The 27636-nt window shown below is 31.7% G+C and overlaps 1 protein-coding gene across 1 annotated transcript in view; it reads right to left on the bottom strand.

The window, feature by feature from the left end:
• LOC148941623 (uncharacterized) overlaps positions 1-27201 on the bottom strand; it is a 171070-nt gene extending 143869 nt beyond the window's left edge. Inside the window, exons 1-3 of the mRNA XM_089104362.1 lie at positions 26571-27201; positions 25013-25114; positions 16621-16684 (exon numbers count right to left, since the gene is read on the bottom strand). Of these exons, the coding sequence (XP_088960488.1) occupies positions 16621-16684; positions 25013-25114; positions 26571-27161 (757 nt within the window). The 5' untranslated portion in view covers positions 27162-27201. The remainder of the gene's footprint in view (positions 1-16620; positions 16685-25012; positions 25115-26570) is intronic.
• Between the last annotated feature and the right edge of the window lie 435 nt (positions 27202-27636).

The raw sequence follows: 27636 nt of genomic DNA, 5'->3' as shown, positions 1-27636 counted from the left end.
AAATCCCCCACAACTTTCCCCTAAAGGTCTAAATTAATTATACAAGTTGTTCTTCAGATATTGTTTTGTCACCTTTCTGAAAGACTACATGCTCATAGGTTTTATTTTATTTAGTTCAATGTCCATCTAAATATTCCTTAAAAGCTTTACCTTAATACCCTTAGCTTGCGCAGTAGCAATAGTTGTAGCAATATAGGCATAGCACCTTTTGGTTTCTTAAGCATCCCCTTCCACACATGGTGAAAGTTTCAGTTTTATATATACAATCAACCATTCCTGAAGCATTTCTGATGCGTTCACTTGACAACCTGTATTGGCATTGTGTGTTTCGATTTAGTTCCATACTGTTTCTGTATATCCCATATTTATCACCTTATAATCACATATCGCCTTAACGCCTTAATTTATCACTTAATAGCAGTAGTAGTATCTACGTAATTAATTGTAGTAGCCTAAGCTTTTGTGGCAGTAGCAGTAATAGAGGTAGTAATAACAGTAACAGTAATAGTAGTATGAGTAGAACCAGAAGCATTAGGACGCAAATATTTTCTTTTGGTTAGTTCAACATCCGTCAGAACAAGCCCTGTTAGTTTCAACTTCACACAACTAACTGTTCCTAAGATATTGCTGTTACACCCATTCGACAACCTGCATACAGAGGGTGTGTTCTGATTCAGTCCATCTTCCCCCTCAAAATTACTTAAAAATCTCACCTTCATGCCCTTAGCATATTTGTAACAGTAGTCACCGTAGCAGCACTGATATTACTAATAATAGTATTAAATACGGCAGTGCTACTAGCAGCAGTAATTAAATCTATTGACTTTGGTCGTATAAACATCCCTCTCATCAAGTCCTGGAAGCTTCAATTTAATACAATTAGTCATTGCTGACATTGCTGATATGTCCTTTTCATAACCTGTATGTTTATATACTTCTTGAAATTTTCATCTCAATGCTCTTAGCCCTACACGTAGTTGCAATAGAAGAAGTAGTAGCAAATTTAGCAGTAACAGTAGTATTAGCAGTAGTTTGCGCATATCGCCTTTTCGTGATATGATCTTTCCCTTTAAATACTCTGTTAAAGTTTCGACTTAATACGCAAATCGATTCTTGAGATACGCTATTTTGACTATTTGCATGCATATAGCGTCTGTTAATTTAGTTCAAGTTTCCCCTTAATACTCTAAATGGGGTAGTGTGGTAGTAGTAGCGGTGGTAGTTGTAGTAGTATTGATAGCAAGCAAATACTGCCTTTTTGATCATCTTCCTTATCATTTCCTGAATTTTCCAAATTAATATACTCAGTTATTCCTGTGGAGAACCCTTTTGACAATCCGTTTACACATAACGTATTTTGATTTAGTTCAACAATCCCCTCAACATTCTCTGAAATACTCTCCTGAATACCCTTCGTCTTCTTGGAAAGTGAAGTTCAAACATGCATACCTTTCTTAATAACAAATACTAAGCTATGTGTAAACAACGAACAATTACATCCCCAATACTGGACCTTTCAACAATGCTGAACAAATTCAATTTCTGAAAATTTTGATCGGATATGTTTTGGGGAATGATGGGCTTGGGGGGGGGCTGACGTCCCTTCATTCACTTTTAACTCTTAAAAGTTGACTGTTAATTACGTTTAAAACGTGGAAAACGTGGAGTTCCTGTGGAGAACTACTAATTAAGTTCAATATCAATATCTAGATAATTACGATTATCTTTCCCTTTTCTTTCAATAACCTTTAGAGTGATACTTTCATCTTTTTTTAATTTTTTTTTATTTCTTTTCAAAACCAGCTTCTTTAGAATCAAATTATTTAGGTGCAAAGATATCAACCATTTCACCCTCAAAATTAAAAATAATAACAAGTTTATTACCATATTTAGTTACTTCGTTTTCCATTGCTTTAATTGTGTATTCTATTCCAATGTCTAAGTCTTCTTTCTTAACGGTTCGATTGTATTTATTTTCCACTTTCATTTCTCTTAAAAGTTTCTCCATTAATCTATAAAATTATTGTATTAAATAAATTTTATGAATCGAAAATAATTTATAGATTAACATATAATTTATGATGAATGACATCCATGTTTGCTTTTCTTTCTGAAAATATAACGCAGTAAATGTTGTATGAATCAGCAGGCTCTTAATCTAACAAAAGTTTAATTTCTATATCAACATTTGATCCAGATGCATAAATATTAGGTTCATGTTTTGAAACGTCAAAACAAAATAATGGACATACTGTTTTAAAGTCATTATAGCTAACAATAGTTCCACTATCAACGTTTCGATGTTTGTATCCTAAATGTAAAAATCTTTGACAAGCATTAGAATAATCCTCATTATCATTACTAAAATCACATTTCAATTCTTCTTGTGGATATTTATAGCCCTTCACTCTCACTTCAATTCTATCAATATTCGTATGATCAAATGCCATACTATTTTGTGAAGTATTACTATTTTTTTCTGTGTTCTGTAATACTACAACAATTTTAGTTGTATTACATCTTTCACTGACTACTCTCTATTTCAATTCTTTGTCATTTCTATTATCACTTTTATAAGTATTACACGCTTCCCATCTTAATTCAAATGAACTCTTTTTAACTAATTTACCTTCTAACTCATTTCTAATGAATAAACTAGTATTTAATACTGGTAGAATCAAAGATAAATACATTATATCTACTTTAAAATTTTGAGGATCCTTTTTTATAATCATATTATTGTTACTATTCCTTTTCAACGCAATTTTATGTGTAACACCTACACGATTAATGTCTTGACAAAATCCAAATAGTCTTGATAATGGTAAATACATACTAACTACATGACTTTCTTTTGTTTTATTATATCTTTTTAATAAACCTCTATTAAATTTATCATTTTTCTTTGTTTTAATTGTTGGACTTTCACCTGCTTTTGCAGTTGTAGAAGTATTTAAAAACTTACTTTCTTATGTAAATGAATCATTTATTTGCGTTTTATCTTTATACTAAAAAATATTTGTTGCTGCGCTTCTCGAATAATCATCAGAAAATTCTAATAGATTTTTAACGGTTGTCGATATACCAAAATAATCAGATTCAATTGTTTTACCATTAATGATATATTTAGCATTTTTAAACAGATTAAACCCATTATTTGTTAAAGTAGCCTTATCTACAGCATCCATATTCTTTCCATCCTCTCGCGATATTTTTATTTTTGCATGAAGATAGCTCTCACTAGGAAGGATCCAAGGTTCTAAATCTTTTATTGTAAATTCAAAATTATCTAATTTTGAAACATTAACATTTGTTTCTCTAATTTCTTTAAATTCATATTTCGGTGTCGAATCATCAACAATAGGCTTTTCAAATATTTGCCAATAATGAGCAACAACTTCATTAACAACGTCCATTTATACAGAGAAGAAATCTGTTAAATAGTTTTTCATTTTTAAATTTTTAATCCCTTACCTGTAATCAACGTATTTAAGAGATCTCGACCTCTTCTATCTATATACCTTTTATTATTTCCAATAGCTTCTTTCATCGATTTTTTATTTGTAAATACATCATCTAATTCTTTTCTATTTAAATCGATGAATTCTTTACCATATTCAATGCCTCTATTTTTTACTAACTCTAATCGAGGATTAATCATATTATTATACACTGATAAAGCTCCATCTTTTATATTTTTCAGGGAAGTCTTGAATAATTCCGAGTTACCTATATTCTTAAAGAAACTGCCAATACCACTACCGTGTTGTCTTGTGTATAGCAATTGTTTTTTATTAATCAACATTTATTATAGTAAAAATTTTATAAGAGAAAATCATTAACTAAAACTTTTTTAATTTCATTAAACTTTTTTCAAATCCAATACATAACCAACATTCTCACCATTAAAATCGATAAGTCTAACTAATTGATCTGTAATTGTCATTTTCAAAGAATAAATAAACTCTTTTCGATTTATTAAGAGATATTGTCTCTCTTTAGGAATTTCTACAATTAAACAACATGGTTCAGTATTAGGTGCAAATGTCCATATTACATCAGATCTAACTCCATTAACGACTGAACTATCAACTAATGAACAGTGGACATGGATTTTATCAACATTTCTTGTAATATTTGGAACTTTTGTACCTTCATTAATTTTATCTGATAATTTAACATCATTTTCAAATCCTAAAATAATATTTAAATCACTATTAAACTTAAATTCATAATTATCTTTTAATAATATAACGAATCTCATTGTTGCAGGATTTTATGAAACAGTTATTGGAAAATTTTCTCTAGAACCATTAAAATAATGACTTAGAAAATAATAGAAACACTCTTCATTATACATACCATTGGGTATCACAACATTTAGCCATGGTTCATCTTTATTTGTCCTAAACTCAAATTTATTGTTTTTAAATTTATCACTAATATTATGCCATGAATACCATAAATTAGACTGCGTTAAAGTGATTTCATAATCATAATTACGATGTAATCTAATTGCGTTAATTGTATAAGATTGTTCAATTTCACTTTTATTACCTTCAATAATAATCAAACCCATTTAATAGAATACTTTTTTTAAGAACGATTTTTAATTATTTAGAAAATTTATCTAATAATTTCAGTTTCTTATAAATAGAAATGAATTTAGAAAGTAAGATTTATTGTATGCGATGTAAAAAGGTTACTGCTACTACTTCAATGACTCAAGCAGTTTCAAAAAGAAAGGATGTGGCAATGATTAAAGGTATATGTGCACTATGTGGTTGCAAGAAAAATCGTTTTTTAAAAAAGGAAGCAATGAAAAAAACCCTGGGTAGAGCAAAAAGCTGGGTATAAGCAAATCGAAGACAAGCTTTTAGAATTATATTACGCTAATTTTTCAGGGATTTATGATTTACATAGAAAATTAAGAGAAAATGGTTATACTGTTTCAAAAGCTAAAATAAAAGAAATATTGCAAAAACAAAATATTTATTCTTTACACCATCACTCTTATCGCACATTTGAAAGAAGGCGAGTTTATATGCATAGTATTGATGAACAGTGGCAAGCTGATTTAGTTGATATGCAACAGTATAAAAAGGAAAATAATAATTTTAATTACATTCTTACAGTGATTGATTGTTTTAGTAAATATGCTTGGTGTATCCCTTTAAAAAATAAAACGGGTCAGGAAATTATTAATGCTTTCACGGATTTATTTTAAAATAGAAAACCTAAAAAGTTACAAACAAATAAAGGTAAAGAATTTGTTATGAAAACCGTTCAAGTATTTTTAAAAAGTCATGAAATTCATTGGTTTTCATCTGAGAGTGAATTGAAAGCTCAAAGAGTGGAACGATTTAATAGAACTATCAAAGATAAATTATGGAAACATTTAACTTACAACATTACTAAACGTTGGATAGAGGTATTACCGTCATTAGTTGAGAATTATAATAATTTATATCATAGATCAATCTAAATGAGACCAATATAAGCTAGTAGAAAAGAAAATGAAAACAGGGTGTATAAAAATCTGTTTCCAGACATACATTCTCAAACAACGAAACATAAATTTAATGTAGGTGATTTGGTTAGAATTAATAAGAAAAGAGTTTTTGGATAAAGGCTATCTTCCAAATTATACAACGGAAATATTTCAAATTCCTAGAGTTAAACAAACAGCTTCTATTACGCATGAATTGTCCGATAAATTTGGTGAACTAATTATCGGTTCTGTTTATAAAAAGGAGTTATGAAAGATTACTGATTTATAAAAATAAATTTCTTATACATAATTTAATCTATATAAATGGATGTTAAAGAATAAAAAAAGTTGTTAACAAATATAGTTAACAACAGGGAAATACTAAGACAAAAGGTTAGACAGAATGCGTTAATACAAGAAGGATTTCATGAATATACTGAAGAGCTGAAGGCTCCAGTTGTTGAAAAATTTACCAGCACCATCATCGCTACTTCAAGGTATTGAACCATTAGAAATACCAAAAACAAAAACTTCTGATAAATCACCGAGAGTATATGATCTTAATTTGAATCTTGACACTAAACTGCTGAAACAGTTAAATGAAGACGATAAAAAGTATTATCCTCAAGAACCAACTTCTTTTGAAATGCCTAATTTTTACCTAGAACATCCTTAATTCCTTCAAGATGCTATAAAAAAATCGGGTGAATTGAATCAAAAATATGGTGGGAAAAAAGTACATGGAATACCTGAATATGTTAAACTAGTTGATTTTGTAAAAATTTATAGGTCCAGATTGTTAAAAATTGCTGAACTCCTTAAAATGGACATAAAAATACCACAAGTAGGAACTGGATTGTTTCTAAATTCAAATGAAATGATTGAACGATAATACACTCTAATAGGTAGTAGAGCTGCTGGAAATACATCAGATGAAGTTAGAAATGAAGCTGTAACTTTGTTAAATTCCTTATTAAAAAATAAATATTAAAGAAAAATGAATGTAATACAATTTGTCAAAATTATCTTAAAATTTAATTATAAAAAAAAAAAAAATCCTCAGGTTTGAAAATTTCTAAGATTTGGTAATTTGTTTAACAAAATAATTTCTAAATAAATGGAAGGCATTGTAGAAGTGATTAAAAGTTTTTCAAAACGAGAATTCAAATTCACCAAAAAAAAAAAATTATCGTGTCATACATTTAATGAATTATGCACAGCAGCTAAATTATTCGATATAAAAGCTGTTGGTAGAAAAGATAAACTATTCAATAAAATAAATATTCATCTTAATAATTAAATAATACTTGAAGGTAATCTGATTAAGTTAGAGCGTAATGCAAAGTGTCGAGATAATAAAAAACCCTGCAAATTCAATATTATTCCAGAGTTGAAAAAGGGTTAGAAAATGAAATAAAAGACAAGAATGAAACTATATCAGATTTACAAAATCAATGTACCACTATGAGAAATAAAGATATTATTGAACTTAAGAAATTCTTAAAATCGAAACATATTTCAACTGCTGGAAATTATATCAAATTGAAGAATAAAGTAAGAAATTATTTCAATTAACAAGTTGATTTTAATAAAAAATTGAAAGACAAAACTCAAATACTCATTAGAGACTTAAGTGGTAGAAATAGGGTAAAAAAAGATCGGAATATTGACATTTCTAACTTATTTATACATAAGAAAAAAACAAGGGAAGTTCCAGATATCCCAGAGAATATTTTTAAGATAGAAACAGAATACGATAATAACCCAAGTATTTAATGGATTAGAGAAAATTCCCTTACAGTTAATATTTCGATGGATTGAATAGAGCTAATTTCTGAAAAATGTTTGACTTCGTTGTTGAGGATATAAAAAATAGAATGAATGAAAGAAATAGTTACAAAGTTCAATTCAAGTGTAGGGTAATATTTTATTCTCAGAAGGATAATGAAGAACTCGAACCTATTCATTATCACAGTTATTCCTTGATTTTTTGATAAAAATAGTGATATCAATCAAAGCCATCTAAATAGTAATCACAGGAATATACACACATTGGTCATTGAAAATACCCCAAGATTAGGTTTACAATTTGAAAGATTCGATGGAATTGATTATCGAATGACAAGATTACCAAATTATGTGGGAGGTATTTACAACGAATTAATTGAATTTGCAAAAAATTAAAAGGTGTGTATTAATATAAAAAATAATGATAATACATGGTTTCTTTGGTCAATTCTCGCTTATCTTCATCCAGCGAATGATAGAAATGTTGATAGACTTTCAAAATATAAACCCTATGAAAATGAATTCAATTTTACAGGGATTACTAATTTTCCTATGGATATTCAAGATATTCATAAATTTGAAAATAAATATAATATAAAAATTTGTTTATTTGAAATAAGTCAAAGTAAAGTGATTAGAACTCATATTCCTAAAACTAAGATCAATGGAAAAAATGCTACACATTTGATTAATTTACTCTATTGTGATAATCATTATGTTTTAATTAAAGATTTAAACAAACTACTTGCATCCCAAATCTCAAAAACTAAATGGAAAATTCATCTATGTACATTCTGTGGAAGACACTTTAATGAACAAGAAAAATTTGAAAAACATGGTAAAAAAGAAAATTGTAAAGATCCTGACATCATTATGCCTAAACCAGAATCTAAAATTGAATTTAAGAAAATAGCTAAACAAATGAAAGTACCTTACTGTATAATAGTTGATTTTGAATCGTATAATGAAGAATTTAATCAAAAGAGAGTTAAAAAAACAATTAAAGAAGCAGAACAAAAATCATTAGCTTATGGATTCCAAGTATGTTGTTCTTTTGATACAGCACAAAATAAATATTACGAATACTTTGGTGAAGATGCTAGCAAACCTTTTGTAACTACCATTGTAAAGAAATAGCCATTGAGTATGAAAATAGAGAAAAAGAACATGGTTGTACACAAGAAGAAGTAAGTGAAAAATGGAATAATTAAACTAATAAAAGCTGCCATATTTGTGAAGAGCAAATAGTAGTTAAGAACTTTCATTTAGAAAATGATCATATGATTGATAGTACACATGGAATTAGTCATACAGAATCAAATATAAACTTCAAAATTCCTAGACATATCCCTATTGTAATGCATAATCTCTCAAAATATGACTCTCATTTATTTCTTAGAGGATTAGTACATGATAACGGTATTTTTGATTCAGCGGAGTTTTATATCGTTTTACAAAACAATAACTGTTAATCAAACCCAATATGAAATGCGCTTCATAGATTCACTCCGTTTTATGGCTTCATCATTAGATAAATTATCGGAAAATTTAGCAAAATGTGATTGTAAATTAAATTGCAACTGTTTGAGAAATAATTTTAAGTATACTTCTGATGTTTTTCCAAATATTGAAGAATTCAAATAAATAATAAAGAAATGGGTTTATCCTTATGAATATATCGATAGCTATGAAAAAATAAATGATTCAAAATTACCTTCAATAGACAAGTTTTATTCTAGATTAACAGGAATATATAAGAGCGAAATACATAAGAGCGAAATCTATTTGGAAATTATTTAAATGTAAAACGCTATTAGATTACACTAAATTATACATAAAAAGTGATGTTTCAATTCTATCAGATGTCGTTGAAAATTTTAGAAATGTATATTTAAATAATTATAAACTAGATCCCTTACACTTTGTTTCTGAACCGGGATTAACATGGGAAGCTTTTCTCAAATATTCTAAAACTGAAATTCCCTTATTTTCTTATAAAGATATGTATACATTTATTGAGTAAGGTATAAGAGGTGGCGTATCTCAGTGTATGAAAAGATATGCTAAAGCAAACAATAAATATATGATAAACTTTGATAAAACAAAACCTTCTAATTATTTAATGTATTTAGACACTAATATATGGTTGGGCAATGTCCCAACAATTACCAGAAAAAGATTTTACTTTTATTAATATACAAGAAAATTTAAAAGAAAATAATTCTTTAGATTACTACCAACAATTAAAGCAACAAATCAATTCAGAAATAAATAAGGATAATGTGGGAGCCATATATGAAGTTGATTTAGAACATACAAGAGAGTTACACAATTAATACAAAGATTTACCAATAACTCCTGAACACTTTGAATATAAATTAAGTACAACTTTAAATAATAAAATAAACTACGTTGTTCATTATAAGAATTTAGAATTTTATTTAAAACATGGCTTACTATTGAAAAAAGTTCATAGAATACTAGCATTTACTGAAGCACCCTATTTAAAAGAATATATCAATCATAATACTAAATTACAACAAAAGGGATCGAATGATTTCAAAAAAGATTTCTTTGAATTCATGAATACTGCTTGTTTTGGGAAAACCATGGAAAATGTTAGAAAAAGAGCTAGTATTGAAATAATCACTAGTGATGAACAGAGACAAAAAAAAATTAAAAAACATAACTTTAGATCGGAAATAATCTTTAGCGAGAATTTCTCGGTAGCCAGAATGGCCAAGTCAAAAATAAATCTGGATAAACCTATTTATATCGGATTCGGTGTATTAGAATTATCCAAGCTATTAATGAATTTCATTATGAATACATGAAACCTAAATATAGTGAAAACACTGACTTATGTTATATGGATACGGATAGTTTTATTTATGATATTCAAACTAAGGATTTTTATGAAAACATTAAAGCTGACCTCCAAGAAAAATTCGATACTTCAGATTATAAAACAGTTAATCCTTATAACTTCCATGCAGTCAATAAAAAAGTGATAGGTATGATGAAGGATGAATTATCTGGAACAATAATGTCTGAGTTTGTAGGTTTAAGGTCAAAAGTATACGCTTATTTAAAAGAGGGTGATGATGAAACTAAAGCAAAGAAAAAATTAAAACGTATCAAAACTAATATCGTCAAAGATAAAATAACATTACAGAATTATAAAAATGTATAATTTGGGAAAATGGAAAGTCTATCAAAAAGCCAATATACTTTAAGAGCAAATAAACACAGAATGTTCTTAGAGAAACAAAATAAAAAAGCTCTAGACACCAATGACACTAAAAGAAAAGTGTTGAAAAATAAAGTTAATACAGTTCCGTGGGGATTTAACCCTTAGTTAGGTAGTTACTTAGTTAGTTAGGTAGTTGAGTTAGTTAGGTAGGTAGTTAAGTTAGTTAGTTAGGTATTTAAGTTAGTTGGATAGTTAGGTAGTTAGGTTAGTTAATTAGGTAGTTAAGTTAGTTAGTTAGTTAGGTAGGTAGGTAGTTAGTTAGTTAGGTAGGTAGTTAAGTTAGTTAGGTAGGTAGTTAGGTTAGTTAGGTAGGTAGATAAGTTAGTTAGGTAGGTAGCTAAGTTAGGTAGGTAGGTATACTACATTATATACTACTAGTACTTTATCTATTAAAATTTTATACTAAGTAAATGAATCAAAAAGCACCTATTAAAGCATATGATTTTAAACAGTCGAATAGTAAATCGCATAATAAACATCCACTAGCACCTTAATGGCGGAAATTCGGGTAGTGGTAAAACTAATTTACTTTTAAATTTAATATATGATCATGTTTATTTCAATAAAATTTATTTATATGCTATAGATCTTGAAGAAGACAAATATCAAGACTTAATTCAGAGCCTAAATTGTTTAGAAGAAAAAAGTGGGCAGGATATGTTGTTTGCAAGTAATGATAAAAACGATATCGTAGAAGTAAATGACTTAGACCCTAATTATATGAATTTAGTTATCTTTGACGATTTTGTAACAGAAAAGGATCAGAAAAAAATTGAAGATTTATTCGTGAGAGGTAGAAAATAAAATGCCTCAATAGTATATATTTCTCAAAACTATGTTAATATCCCTAAAAGCATCCAAATTAATTGTAATTATTTTACATTTTTAAAATGGTCTAATCGAAGTGAAATTGATAGAATTTGACCAAATCATGCATCTGACTTAAAAGAATATAAAATTCTTGATTTTTTTTATCGTGCTACAAAAAGGATCATAGATTTTTACCTATTGATCTGAAAACAAATTAAGAATATCTAAAATATAGAAAGAACTTTGATAAGATTATGAAAAAAAAATCACTGGCTTTTTTTATATGCTTCTATACTACTCATCCAACAAAATTTGTTAATAAGTTTATTTGTATCATAAATGAATAAGTTTGGAAGTTTAGGAAGTAAATACAGTAATGATAACAGTGAAAGCAGATTACTCGATGATAATAGTAATCTTGATTTACTGGGTGAGAGTTTAATTAATTTAGGTGATGCAAAATCAAACAACTATGCTATTACTCTACAAAATGTTAAAATTATTTTAAACGATTTCAAGGATGAAGTTGTCAACCAAAAAATCCTTAAAAATCAGTATTTAAGCGAGGATATTAATACATTAACTAAAATTTATGAATCATCTGACAATATATTGACTAGAGTTATAAACAAAGGATTATTCGTAAAAAATACCTTAAAAATAACAAAAGATATTAATGCAGAAAATAGAAGAATTAGAAACGTTGCAAACCCCAAACATTGTGCAGATGCAGTTAATCTTTCAACATTATTGGTACACTCGAAGGGCTTTATGCAGTTATCTGATCGCTTAGACAATTTCGAAAATGTTATAATAAATATACTTGAAAAAGATCCCGATGAAGCATTTAAAAAGAGAATGAAAGGAAGGCTGAAACGAAATAAATAATGTTAGATTTTTTATTAGATAATATAATTCACTAGTAAATGTCAAGTTTTATTAAGTATACAATTTATCTATCCCCTTTTCAAAAAAGAAAAATTAAAAAATGCTTTAAGGCAAAACAAAAATGTCAAATTCATGTAAATCACAGCAGAAAAAATAATAGAGACCCTATTCAATTTCTTTTAAACCAAAGGCAAGTGAATACAATAGAAAAATTTAAAAAAGAAATTAAAGGACGTGGTATTGATATTTCGTACAAACAGCTAGTCCAAAATGGAGTATTTTTACCGTTTTTAATACCTTTAGCTGTTGCACTTGGAAAAGCGGATTTAACAAGTGGTGCTGCAGCCTTAAGAGCTCATTGTGGTAAAAAAGTTACTGATAAAATTACTGAAAACTCTAGTGGAGCTTTCAAATAACCTAGGAAAATAAGTGAAGGAGCTTTAAGACTTCTAAGTAGACAGAAAATCAGTGAAATTGGAAACTTCGAAGTTCCTAAGAAACGTAGAAGACCCAAAAAAATTTGCTGAAAACGTTGATGTTCCTAAGAAACGTGGAAGACCCAAAAAACTTGCTGATACTGTAGTTTCATCTTCTTATCCAAAAAAACGTGAAGCGAGTAAAAAAAGAAAAAATCCCTTAACAAATATTGATATAACTGCTGAATTACACCACATTCCTTACTTTAGAGGTGTATTTTCTAGAAATAAGTTACCAAATAAATTGAGAAACTTTTAAGAGAAATGAAAGTGGAAAATAAATACAATCGAACCGTTAAGAAAGAAGACTTAGACATTGGAATAGAATGCACAATTCAAGCAATGAAAAACGTAGTAACTAAATATGGTAATTAACTTGTTATAATTATTAATTTTGATGGTGAAATGGTTGATATCTTTGCACCAAAACGATTTGATTCTAAAGCAGCTGATTTTGAAAAGAAATTTAAAAAAATAGAAAAAGATAAAGGTATGATTTTAAAGGTTATTGAAAGAAAAGGGAAAAATAATAATAATTAACAAGATATTGATATTGAACTTAATTAGTAGTATATCGAACTATCTAAGAAATATTAAATTATTACATTTTATCAGTAGTATAAGAAGATCGGATTATTTTTTCGAATTATATCAAAAATTCTTACTTCAGAGGACATTTTTTGATGTTTAATCTCATGATGAGAAATTGCTAAAATGTTTTAGATTTTCATTTAACATGGGGTGAAGTAAATTTAAAAAGGGGGTAAATTAATGGGGTGAGATAGGTGAGGCAGCTCCTGTATTTCTTATACTACTGATTGGAAATTCAAAGGGCTAGTCCCCTTTTTAATAGTCGAAAGTGATTGGAGGGCAACCAGGCCCCCTCCCCCACGCCCATCATTCCCCCAAACACATCCAATAACAATTTTGAGATAGCCATTTTGTTCAGCGTAGTTGATTTCCAGATAGAAAATATGTTTTTGAGGAGGACACTCCCCGATAACCCTCAAGGCAAGGGTTTTAATTTATGCCCTGGGGGCATATAAGGTTTTTTATAGAAAGCGTTGTCATAAAAACTTCAAAAAGGGGCTCATTTGATTGGAAATTCAAAGGGCTAGAGCCCTTTATAATAGTCGAAAGTGATTGGAGGGCAAGTAGCCCCCCCGCGCCCAACATTCTCCCAAACACATCCAATCAAAATTTTGAGATAACCATTTTGTTCAGCGTAGTTGATTTCCAGATAGAAAATATATTTTTGAGGAGGACACTCCCCACAATCCTCAGGGCAAGGATTTTAATTTATGCCCTGGGGGAATATAAAGTTTTTACAGAAGGCGTTGTTGTAGAAACTTAAAAACAGGCTCATTCGATTGGAAATTTAAAGGGATAGGGCCCTTTTTAATAGTCAAAAGTGATTGGAGGGCAACTAGCCCCCCCCCATGCCCATCAGTTCTCCCAACCTAGACAATAACAATTTTGAGATAGCCATTTTGTTCAGCGTAGTTGATTTCCAGATAGAAAATATGTTTTTGAGGAGGACACTCCCCGATAACCCTCAAGGCAAGGGTTTTAATTTATGCCCTGGGGGCATATAAGGTTTTTTATAGAAAGCGTTGTCATAAAAACTTCAAAAAGGGGCTCATTTGATTGGAAATTCAAAGGGCTAGAGCCCTTTATAATAGTCGAAAGTGATTGGAGGGCAAGTAGCCCCCCGCGCCCAACATTCTCCCAAACACATCCAATCAAAATTTTGAGATAACCATTTTGTTCAGCGTAGTTGATTTCCAGATAGAAAATATATTTTTGAGGAGGACACTCCCCACAATCCTCAGGGCAAGGATTTTAATTTATGCCCTGGGGGAATATAAGGTTTTTACAGAAGGCGTTGTTGTAGAAACTTAAAAACAGGCTCATTCGATTGGAAATTCAAAGGGCTAGTGCCCTTTTTAATAGTCGAAAGTGATTGGAGGTCAAGTCGCCCCCCCCCCCACGCCCATCAGTCCCCCCACCACATCCAATCAAAATTTTGAGGTAATCATTTTGTTCAGCGTAGGCTAGTTGATTTCCAGATAGAAAATAAGTTTTTGAGGAGGACATTCCCCCTCAGCCCTCAGGGCAAGGATTTTAAGTTATGCCCTGGGGGTAGATAAGGTTTTTATAGAAGGCGTTGTCGTAGAAACTTCAAAACAGGCTCATTCGATTGGAAATTTAAAGGACTAGTGCCCTTTTTAATAGTCAAAAGTGATTGAAGGCCAAATAGCCCCCCCCCCAAGCCCATCGTTCCCCCAAACATATCCAATCAAAATTTTGTGATAGCCATATTGTTTAGCGTAGGCTAGTTGATTTCCAGATAGAAAATATGTTTTTGAGAAGGACACTCCCCCAAAACCCTCAGGGCAAGGGTTTTAAGTTATGCCCTGGGGGCATATAAGGTTTTTATAAAAGGCGTGTCGTAGAAACTTCAAAAAAAGCTCATTCAATTGGAAATTCAAAGGGCTATTGCCCTTTTTAAGAGTCGAAAGTGATTGGAGGGCAAATAGCCCCCCCCCCCACGCCCATCATTCCCCCAAACACATCCAATAAAAATTTTGAGATAGCCATTTTGTCTTTTCTCCAAATAATGAGATAGTCATTAATTCATCTACTATTCATGCTACTTGGCTCTGGATTGATCCCCATCGTTGCTTAAAAATGGCACATGATCACTTTTCATTGAAATAAGCCCTCTTTCAAAATTCGATTAACATTGGTCCTGGCCCCTGAAACAAAAACACACACACGTACGCACATCCATGACCATAAATCCAGGAAAAAAATTCGTGTATTTTTATGTAGGAGATTAAAACCTCCACCTTAGGGCACTTAAACTTGTTAAATTCTTAAATTCTTGTCTTAAATTCTTGTTCACAAGAATTCATCCCATCCAACGATCTCACAGCACAGCAGAGATGAAATTCGAGAATCAGTCCATAACATAATCTATTTCACTAAAAAATGTTACTTTAAACCAATATTTGGCAGAATGGCAGAGGCTTCTGAACCTGAAACAGGCATATAAAAGAAAATAAACTACCATCGAGGTATTAACACTTTTGCTGCTGCAATATAATGGTTTTGTATTCTAGTAGCTCTGTATTTGACAAAGTCTCAGACAAATTACTGTCATTACTGACTCAGTAAGCAATAGTTTGAGCAAGCAAATTAAAATAAAACTATTTCATAGTACTCCCGTCAAGAATATCTTGGATATTCGATAATGGCTGAAATAAGAATTATGTATTTGGGAGAGGAAGCAATGACTCTTATCATTAGTTGGACGAACAAGAACAAGGTTTTTATCGAATGCAAGAATACCTGATATTGGAACTGGCATTGGGTCTGCATTAGATATTCTAATGAATTAGTACTGATTATTAGAAACAGTATTGGAACTAGTATGAAATTGAAGTAGATCTTCACAGTTAAAATTACGGCAGTATTTTGCCATCGTAAGCATTAGACATGTCAGGATTTGCTAAAAAAAAAAACAAATCGATTATCAAGTGACACTAAAGTAATACATTATTCTGATTTTTTTTTTTTTTCAATAAAAAATATCCCTCTTACGCCACATCATTATTATAATTATAAACAATTATGATCATAAATCATAATGCTTAAAGCACCCACCTTAGTTAGCAACATAGTGCATTACATTATTATTGAAAATGTGAATTTTTTAATTGTTATATTGATTACTTCGGAAACCTTCAGTATTCCTACGGAGATCAGGTTTAATAAAAGACTTTATTGGGTTTAAGCAAAAGCTGTCAATCTTACTTTTTATATTCTAATCAAATTAAATAAACAAAAAAAGGGGAGAACACATAGTACATATTTTCCTTTACTCTTTAATTAAACAATGAAATACTAACCTGAAAAATTTAAGCTTGCGTTTGACATTCTTTCTGTATTTTCCAAAATCCGATTCTCAATAAGCTAAAAAAGAAAAGAAAAATCACACACGGAAATACGAACAAATCTTAAGAGTTGGAATCAAATTGAATGTCAAACACCTAACCACACATCTTTTAGTAATGTCAATCCTGATATTATGTCAATTTAATTACTAATTTAAAAAAAAATATCAAAAATCACATCCCCAAAACTACCAGGTTATAACATAGAAGGACAAATATAATATTAACAAAAGTTTTCCTTTCATCTCGGAAGCGGTTTTATCAAACAGGTTATCAAATTCCATCATATGCACATATTTATTCATACACAGGAAGAGGTGAGTGGATATCCTATCAGTTGTGCACAAATATGCATGTTTTTAAGGCTCTTTATCACTTTTTTCGGTAAAAAAAAACACTTTAAGGGATCGAGTATATGCATAATTCCACTTTACGTTCAGTAGAATATAAGAAGATACATGGAATTTCAATTTGAACAAGTTGAAGAGCCAGACACACTTGCACAAAGGTTTGAATAACACTGTTAGCTTTAAAAATAAAAGATGCAAAATAAAAATGGAAGAGCCGTATCGGTGCTGCAGGCATTAAACTCCAGGAAACAGGCAGCAAGAATAAATGCACTTTCCACAAGTCGATCAAATCCTATATTATTCATTGAATTGTATGTGAAAGTTGTATAAGTATTTCTCTGGAAATACTATCTTCATTCACAGTAACTAACTCAATAAAGATATTCATGTTATATATTTCTTTGATAAAACTGCGTATCTATCAAAATATGTCTGTATTCTGCTGGACAGGATGAAGTTAAAGTTTATAGAAAGTAACCTCAACTTTCTCATGATGTTTGACAAGTCAATCAAATCCTATATTATGCATTGAATTGTTTGTGAAAGTTGTATTATGTTTGTTTTTAGAATTCTATTATTTTTATAAAATTGTGCAGTCAGAAGCCGAAAGGAGCCCATTTAGGATTCCAGGTGTTTTTTTAAAAAAGAAGAAGAATAAAAAGAGACTAATAAAAAATTTAAATTTGAATATTAATAAATATTATTATAGATAATAACATTATAAATATTGATAAAAATAAGAATATTCAAGTATAGACTTCATGTTTCAAGTTGAGAGAAAAATGAAGATTCAATTTTCAATTGTAGGAAGACATGTACCGAATGCCAAAAAATTGGGGGGGGGGGGCTTCCCCCCCCCCTTCGAGACGCCCCTGACTAAAACATGTAACAGCAACACCTTTCAAAGCAAACAAAAAGATATACAAAATTTATAAAATTAAGACTGGGAGTGCCTACCCACTTTTGACTATTTGCCAGATTTGTCCCTTAAATACAGTTCCTTAGCACAAATCTAGAGCTCGGTGTTTTATTTGTTGTAAAATCAACAAGAAAAAAAAATTATCATCCAGAAAATACACTCCTTTTGACAAGTTGGATGCACAATTTCTTTTAATTTAACTGTGTATTCATCCTACTGAACTTTACCTGAAAGTTTCCACTCAAAGCTCTAATACATTCCTGAGTAATAGCATCTACAACACATTGACAACCAGGATTCATTTAAACTCCTCTGACTTAGTTCAATATATTTGGGCGCAGTAATAGCAGGAGTAATTGCAATCACCACTCGCAGTCACAGTCGTAAGTAGTCGCAGTCTCGGTCACAATCAGTTACAATCACGGTCATTAGTAGTTGCTATCTCAATTGAATTAGTAACAGTCGCAGACGCAGGTAATGGCAGTCACAGTCAAAGTCGTAAATAGTAGCATAGACGAAAATAGTGGAAGTCATAAACAGTTCCAGCCACGAGTAGTAAGTTACATTTAGCCATTGTTGCAATGGAAAGTAGTAGCAGGTGCAGTCGCAAGTAGTCATAATCACAAGAAGTTGCAGTCGCAAGAAGTCGCAGTCACAAGCTCTAGCAGCTGCAGTCACTAGCAGTTGCTAGTTACTTTTAACTTCAATTTCCAATCAAGCAAGTCCTTTCCAAAGTTTCTATGACTACTTACAAATGACGTTCACTGAAAAAAAACTGCATAGAGCCCACTTTGCCCTTTACTAAGGCAGAACTGCATACCATTGACAAGTATGTCAGTCCCATTCAACATTCTAATATATATGTTCAAGCATCGAAATTAAACTATTTTTAGGTAAGACCCTTTTTAGAGGCTTCAGGCTGTTTGTCAAAATAAACTAAATTTATTCTCAAAATAACATTTTACTATTCAGACTGATTTAAATAATTATTACTATATATGAATGGGCCATAAGCCATTACTATGATGGAACTATGAATATATATCACATAAGAAAAAACATTCAGCTTTATTGGCTGGATATAGTAAACAACAAACCCCAGTTTCAACAGACGTCATCATATAGTTTTACTCTAACGCCCTTTATGGTTGTAAATTAAATAAAAAAAACAAGTTTTTTTTTAACTGAAAGTAAGGAACGAAGTTAAAACTTAAAACGAACAGAAATTATTCCGCTGCCCCATCCTCAACGGCTCGCTCTTTGCGCTAAAGTTTTTTATTGTTTAAAAAAAATAGAGTTGTGAGAAAGTCAAACTTTAGCGTAAAGAGCGAAGCGTTGAGGGGGGGGACAGCCCCTTTCATACACGGGATACTTTCTGTTCGTTTTAAGTTTTAACGTCGTTCCTTACTTTCAGTAAAAAAAAAAACTTGTTTTGTTTTATTTCATTTTTGAACGTTTTAGAATTAATGCAAATTTTGATTTTGGCTCACAGTACGTGAATTATTAAAACAAAATTTGCATATTAATTTTACTTTTATTTGGTTAAATGGCTTTCTTGAAACTTGTTTACTTTAATTTACGAACGTTTTTATTAGTAATAAATATACGTAACTTACGAATTAACTTACGTAACGAACTTCAATATTCATATATTTTTAATACATATATCAGGAGGTTTGCGGCCTAGACAATACCTCGCTTTGTACGCTAAAGTTCAAATTTTGTTTCAATTCTTTAAAATTGACCCCTTATTCACAAAGGCCGTTATTTAGAATAAACAGCTCTTATGAAAGTACTTAAAAATCTTTGGCTTAAAGAGCGAGGCATTGACTAGAAGGTGAACCCAATCATATAGCTAATATTTTCTGTTCGTTTTAAGTTTCGTTGTTGCTGCTTACTTTCAGTTGAACAAAAAGTTTTTTTTTTATTTAATTTCTGATTTTTTTTTTAAATAATGCTGGGAAATCCGGCGCCCCCCTCATAGCAATGTCCCTTCCCCCATGAAAACTTCCTTCATGGAAAGATCCCACCACATAACAACCGACCCCCCCCCCACTACTAGAAAAAAATCCCCCCTGAAAACTTCTGTATACTTCCCAATAACGAATACTATGTGTTAACATTGGGTAAAGTTCATAACTTTCAGCCCTCCCCCCGGGGACTTCGGGGAATTAAGTCATCCTAAAATATATAGTTATCATAATTTCGATCATGCTGAACAAAATGGCAATCTCAAAATTTTGATCGGGTGACTTTGGGGGGAAAATGAGCGTGGGAGGGGGCCTAGTTGCCCTCCATTTTTTTGGTCACTTAATAGGGCACTAGAACTTTTAATTTCCATTCCAATGAGCCCTCACACGATATTCTAGGACCACTGCGTCGATACGATCACCCCTGGGAAAAAAAAAATCAACACGCATCCGTGATCTTTCTTCTGGCAAAAAAGGCAAAATTCTACATTTTTGTAGATAGGAGCTTGAAACCTCTACAATAGGGTTCTCTGATACGCTGAATGTGATGGTATGATTTTTATTAAGGTTCTACCGCTTTTAGGGGGTCTTTCCCCCTTTTTTCGAAAATCATCCAAATTTTCTCAGGCGCGCAACTTTTGATGGGTAGGATTTAACTTGATAAAACTTATATATTTGAAATCAGCAGTAAAATCTGATTCTTTGTATGTATTTATTGGTATCAAAATCCTGTTTTCTAGAGTTTTGGTTACCATTGAGCCGGATCGCTCCTTACTTACAGTTCGTTACCACGAAGTGTTTGATCAGTAATTATGATTTATTTTTTCTGACTTGCCAGTTTTCTTTAGAAAAGCGTTTATTAATTTTAGGTTGTTATGGGCTGTTGTTGGGTCCCTACTAGGTTACAGCTAGTGCAGGTAGTAATTGATTAAAGTCAGTAGTTGGTAGTGAAAAACTTGGTCAAAGTGATCAAAGACTTGAGAGCCTGATTAGAGTAAAGCCAAGATAGATAGTCTCTGTGATAGGCAAAGCCGACATAACTTTTTCAGAGTTGTATAATAATGGTTAGTTTTACATAGAAAGATAAAAATGAAGTAAGCGTAATTCAAATAGTCTATCAGCTCTGTGAGCCATTTAAAGCTTTGCTTACTGGGAAAACCCACTAGAAACAGCTACTGCAGCAGCCATGATTATTTACAGCTATAGCTAAATACTTTTTCCCTAAATAGCTATTTTGTAAAAAGAAAAATGTGATTTCTTCTTCATTGGTAAGTAGAATAGAATTCTTTACAAAGAAAACAACAAATACAACTAAATTTGAGAAAAAAATATGTTTGGCAAACTGGACCTTGTTTTAGTCCAACACTTGAATTGCTGATCTATAGAGAGAATCCTTAACCATTCTTGTCGCTGATCTAAAGAAACAAAGAGAACTTCCAGTTAGCCAAATGGAGAAAGAAAAGTTCAGAGGCAACGCAATAGCGCTGCCAAAGTAAAGAACGATGTAGGCACAATGTATTACTTTTGGTTTCTTTAGACCAGGGCACTTCGAATCGAAGGAGTTGTCGTAGAAACTTCAAAAAGGGCTCATTCGATTAGAAATTGGAAGGGCTAGTGCCCTTTTTAATAGTCGAAAGTGATTGAAGGGCAACTAATATACGCCCACCCTTTCCCCAACACATCCAATCAAAATTTTGAGATAGCCATTTTGTTCAACGTAGTTGAAAGGTCTATAAATTATGTCTTTGAGAATGACACCCCCCCCCAAACCCTCAGGGCAAGGGTTATCAGTTATGCAATGGGGTCATATAAGGTTTTCATAGAAAGCGTTGTCGTAGAAACTTCAAAAAGGTCTCATTCGGTTGGAAATTGAAAGGGCTAGTGCCATTTTTAATAGGAAAATGTGATTAAAGGGCAACTAACCCCCCTCCTCATGACCACCATTTCCCCAAACACATCCAATCAAAATTTTTAGATGGCCATTTTTTCGACGCAGTTGAAAATTCTGGAAATTAGGTCTTTGAGGATGACAACCTCCCCCCCCCCAAAGCCCTCAGGGCAAGGTTGTAAGTTATGCCCTGGGGGCATATAAGGTTTTTATAGAAAGCTTTGTCGTAGAAACTTCTAAAAGGGATGATTCGATTGGAAATTAAAAGGGCTGGTGCCCTTTTTAATAGTCAAAAGTGATTGGAAGATGTACTCCCTCTCACGCCCGCCATTTCCCCAAACACATACAATAAAAATTTTAAGATAGCCATTTTGTTCAACGTAGTTGAAAGTTCTGGAAATTAGGTCTTTGAGGATGGCGAACCCCCCCCCCCCCTCCAGCCATCAGGGCAATGTTTGTAAGTTATGCCCTGGGGGCATATAAGGTTTTTATAGAAAGCGTAGTCGTAGAAACTTCAAAAAGGGCTCATTCGATTGGAAATTGAAAGGGCGAAAGGGCTAGTGCCCTTTTTAATAAACGAAAGTGATTTAAGGGCAACTAACCCGACTCTCACGCCGACCATTTCCTAAATACGTCCAATCAAAATTTTGAGATAGCCATTTTGTTCAACGTAGTAAGAGGATGACACTGCCCCCACAGCCCCCAGGGCAAAGGTTGTAGTCTGAAAATTAGTCTGGGAAAAGGTATAAGTTCTGGAAATTAGGTCTTTCAGGATGAAAACCCCGCCCCCCCCCCACAGCCCTCAGAGCAAGGGTTCTAAGTTATACCCTGAGGGCAAATGAGGTTTTTATAGAAAGCGTTGTCGTAGAAACTTCAAAAAGGGCTCGTTCAATTGGAAATTGAAAGGGCTAGTGCCCCTTTTAATAATCGAAAGTGATTGAAGGGGAACTAAACCGACTATCACGCCCACCATTTCCCCAAATACATCCAATCAAAATTTTGAGATAGCCATTTTGTTCAACATAGTTAAAAGGTCCAGAAATTATGTCTTCGATAAAAATTCGATAAAATGCTATTATAGAACGTCTTGTCGTAAAAACTTCAAAAAGGACTCATTCAATTGGGAATTGAGAGGGCTAGAGCCCTTACTAATAGTCAAAAGCGATCGGAAGGCGAATGTGCCCCCCCCCCCGCCCATCACTTCCCCAAATATTTCCGATCAACATTTTGATATAGCCATTTGATTGAAGGTAGTTGAACTGTCAGGAAATTACGTCTTTTAGTATGACAACCCTCCCAAAGCCCTCAGGGCTCAGGTTTTAAGTTATGCCCTGAGGGCATATAAGGTTTTTACATAAAGCGTTGTCGTAAAAACATCAAAAAGGGGCTCATTCGATTGGAAATTGAGAGGGCTACTGTCATTTCTAGTAGTCGAAAGTAATCGGAGGGAAAATCACCCCCCCCCCCCCGCCCATCATTTCCCCAAACGTTTCCGATCAATATTTTTATATAGCCATTTTTTTCAACGTAGTTGAAAGGTCTTGAAATTATGCCTTTGAGGATGACAAATACCCCCCTCCCCCATAGCCCTCAGGACAAGGCTCATAAGTTATGCCCTTGGGGCACAAAATGTTTTTATAGAAAGTTTTGTCGTAGAAGCCTCAAAAAGGGCTCATTCGATTGGAAATTGAGAGGACTAGTGCCTTTTTTATTAGTTGAAAGTGATCAGAGGGCAAATGACACCCCCTCCAACGTCCATCATTTCCCCAAACACGTCCAATAAAAATTTAGAGATAGCCTTTTTGTTCAACGTGTTTGAAAGGTCTGGAAGTAATGTCTTTGAGGATAAAAATCCCCCCAGACCTCAGGGCAAGGGTTGTAAGTTATGCACTGGGGGAATATAAGGTTTTTTTTTATAGAAAGCATGGTCATATAAACTTTGGAGGGGTAATCAGACGCTCTAGTGCTCTTTTTAAGAGTCAAAGTGATTACAGGGCAGCTACCTCCCCCCCCACACACACACACGTCGTATTGTCCCGAAACGCATCTAATAGAAATGTAAAGATAGCCAAATATATTAAAAATAGTCTAAATATCATATAACAAGGCTTTTAGGGTTGAAACAAACCCCAGAGATTAAGGGTTGTAAGTTTATACCCATGGGTATTTAAGGTTTTTATGGAAGGGATGGTTGTCTAACTTTAGAAGAGGCTCATTTCGTTGAAAATTGGAAGTTCTAGTTCCTTTTTAAGCGTCAAAAGTGATGGATGGCATTAACCCCCCCCCCTCTTCTACAACCCCTTTTTTAACCTGATTGAAATCATGAGATAGCGATTTTTTTCAAAATAGTTAAAGAACATATAATAATGTCTCTAGGGATGAAAAAATCCCCCCAGCGCCCTAGGGATAGGGTTGTAAGTTAATTTATGAGGGCATATAATGGTTTTTATTGAATGGGCGGTCGTAAAAACATTAGATGGGGCTCATTTTATTTTTGATTTTCAAAAATAGATTTTCGAAAATATTTTATTTTCAAACATTTGATTTGATTTGAAATTGGAAGTTCTAGTCCCCTTTTTAAGAGTCAAAGTGATTTGAGAGCAAACAGCCCCCCCCCCCACGTTCGGCATTTGTCTTAACACCACCAATCAAAATTTGAAAAACCCAAAACCAACAGAAATTTAAATAAATAACAGAGTGCAACTCAAAACGAGCAGAAATTAATTTGAGTAGGGTTCAAAACCCCTATGCTTCGTAAAAGCCAGAATATAATTTGTACTTTACTGAAAAAAATCTTTTAAATGTTTTCAGTTTTATAACTTTAAAAAATCAAAAATCCATTAAGATTTTAGAGAATAAATATTAGCATATGTATATTAAACTGACAATGCACATTCATTTGAATTTTAGTTCTGGCTATTAGAAAGCACAGTGTTTTGAACCCTACTCATATTAATTTCTACTCGTTTTGAGCTTGACTCTGTTATTTATTTTAATTTCTGTTCGTTTAGGGTTTCATTCACTGAGTTGTGGTAGTTGTATGTTTGGTGGATTATTTGATTCAATTTTGTTCATTTTTGGGTTATTGGAGTACTTTACTTCTTTTTGAAAACCTTATTTTGTGGGAAAAGTTTTTTTAATTTATTAAAAATAAAAAGCTATGATCAATCATGCACTTTGAAAAGAAAATTAAAAGCAATAAAAGTTAACAAATGCTTACTTTTTCACTGCCATATTCAAAATGTTCTCCATCATCTTCAAATTGATTAGAACTATTGTTCCTCCCTTTGTCAATACCTACAGCAAATTCATCCTTAACTTGCTAAAAAAAAAATTTCAAATTAAAATTAATGTTCAAATTAAAATATAAAGATAATATAATGTATTAATAAAGATAATAATGTATAATGTAATAATAAAGATAATATAAAGATATATATAAGATAATGTATAAAATATTTATAAAATATAAAATATGTCATCAAAGGATAAATATAAAGAGAATGGAAAAACTTAATTTTATGGAATAAACTTAAATTAAACTTAAAAAAATTTCAAATTAAAATTAATGTTCAAATTAAAATATAAAGATAATATAATGTATTAATAAAGATAATAATGTATAATGTATAATGTAATAATAAAGATAATATAAAGATATATATAAGATAATGTATAAAATATTTATAAAATATAAAATATGTCATCAAAGGATAAATATAAAGAGAATGGAAAAACTTAAATTATGTATTTTATGAACCAATAGAAGATCTGTAAAACATCATGAGAAAGTTGAGGCTACTTTCTAGACTTTAACTCAATCCTGTCATGCAAATGCAGACACATTTTGATAGATCAGCAGTTTTATCAAAGAAATGTATCATATGAATATCTTTATTGAGTTAGTTACTATGAATGAAGATAGTTATTCCAGGGAAATACTTGATGTGACTGTCTATGCCAGAGCAAATTTGCCAGGACAAAGTCAATAGCTCACCTGCGAGCTATTGCATACAGTAGATTCTGAACTGAAAACAGTCTCTAAAGGAGTTAACATTGCAAACTTATCCAGATTTCCCTAATTGAAAAAGCGAAGGAGCCAAAGATGGGGGCATTTTTTTTTTATCTTGGATTTGTTTTGAACAAGTGTTCTGGATTTCTTTGTTTTCCTTCAAAAGTTTAAACAAATCATATATAGAGATATTTGGCAATACCTATTTCCAGCAGACATCAGTTTATCTTAAAAATTAGTGAAATAACTTTCTTCACTTAGACCTATTGTGTGAGAACCCTAACCTCACATTTTACATCTCATATTATTTCTCAAATGATGAGTGTTCATTCTGTTCAAATAAGTGGTCTAATGACATTGATCTAAATATTATCGTACTCCTCTATTATTTTCTTGTAGGAGAAAAAAAAAGTTTATGCATGTTCGCCAAAGATCAGGAAGCCTTATGATAGCCTATTGGCACTTTGAAATAAACAAAATCAGAATGTGAGAAAAAGAAAAGTCAGATCCAAGAAGTAAATCTTAATAGCAAAATTAGATCTTGTGCTTGGCACTTTTTAACTGTTAAGTTAACAAATTTCAAGCCAAAGGTATTTTTCAGATGGTGATGGAGATTCTGATGTCAAGGTATTACACAAGTATCATGTTACCTTTTGACTTCAACATAGCCTGGTTCTTTCCTAAAATTGAAATAAAATCAAATACATAACTATCCTTTCGTTTTTTTGCTTAAAATAAAGTAAACTTCAACAAAAACCAAACTTACCAGTAAATTGCATGCAGCAATATCTGTTTTATAAGCAGAGGAACTAGTTTCAGCAGGATAGTGTACCAACTTATCATTTGAGGTATCTGCTACAAGAGGTTCTAAATTACTGGAAGAATCCTCAGCCAAGAAGCTGTTTTCAGAGGTTGTATCAACTCTTTTTCTCTTTGCAGCAGGTTGCGTCATTTGAGTATTTTGACAGAGATAGTTAGGTTTCTGTGTCTGATTAACTGTCTCATCAGGATAACCAAGACCTTTAACTTTAAGCATTTCAGCCACTTTTATTAATGAACTAGTTTGAGCTTGTGGAACAGTCACTTCACCTGTATACATAAATTTCACCAAAGATAGCAGATCATCAAATTTTACGTCCTTTAGAACAATAATAGGATGGGGATGTGAGATCCCTAGAAGCAGGGTTTCAAAATAGGAACTAAAAGATGAAAGAACAAGTCTGTGACATTTGATGCTTTGACTGTCACATGTTAGAGTAACATCTGTGAAATGCTCACTGTTTAATAGAGATAAAAAAGCTCCATGAAATACATCCAAGTAGTTGTTCCATTTTAAACAAAGTTCTTTTTGCTCCATTTCAAAAATAGTGACTAAATTCTTGAATGACACAAATTTGCTGAAATAGATTGAAACATATAAATAAGTATTCCAAATCACAAGCATTGTAGACACTAAAGGTGAAAGTTAAGAAAGTACTCTACAGTCAGAGGCAACGCTATAGCGTTGCCTATAGTAAAGGCCATACGGCTCCAATGTTTTATTGTTTGTTATTATTTTTTTATTTCCAGAGGCACTTCATATGGAAGGGGTTGTTGTAGAAACTTCAAAGGGTGTTCATTCGATTGGAAATCGAGAGTTCTAGGGCCCTTCTTAATAGTAGAATGTGATTGGAGGGCAACTAGCCCCCCCCCCACGCCCAACAATACCCCAAAACCATCCCAACAAAAGTTTGAGATAGCCATTTTGTTCAGCGTAGTTGATTTCCAGATAGAAAATATATTTTTGAGGAGGACACTCCCCCACAACCCTCAGGGCAAGGGTTTTAAGTTAT

The sequence above is a fragment of the Artemia sp. Qi Xiang Cuo genome, chromosome 18, assembly GCF_049724085.1.
Source record: "Artemia sp. Qi Xiang Cuo chromosome 18, ASM4972408v1, whole genome shotgun sequence".
Taxonomy (NCBI): domain Eukaryota; kingdom Metazoa; phylum Arthropoda; class Branchiopoda; order Anostraca; family Artemiidae; genus Artemia; species Artemia sp. Qi Xiang Cuo.
The sequence above is the reverse complement of the archived record's forward strand: the minus strand, read 5'-3'. Positions and strand labels throughout refer to the sequence as shown.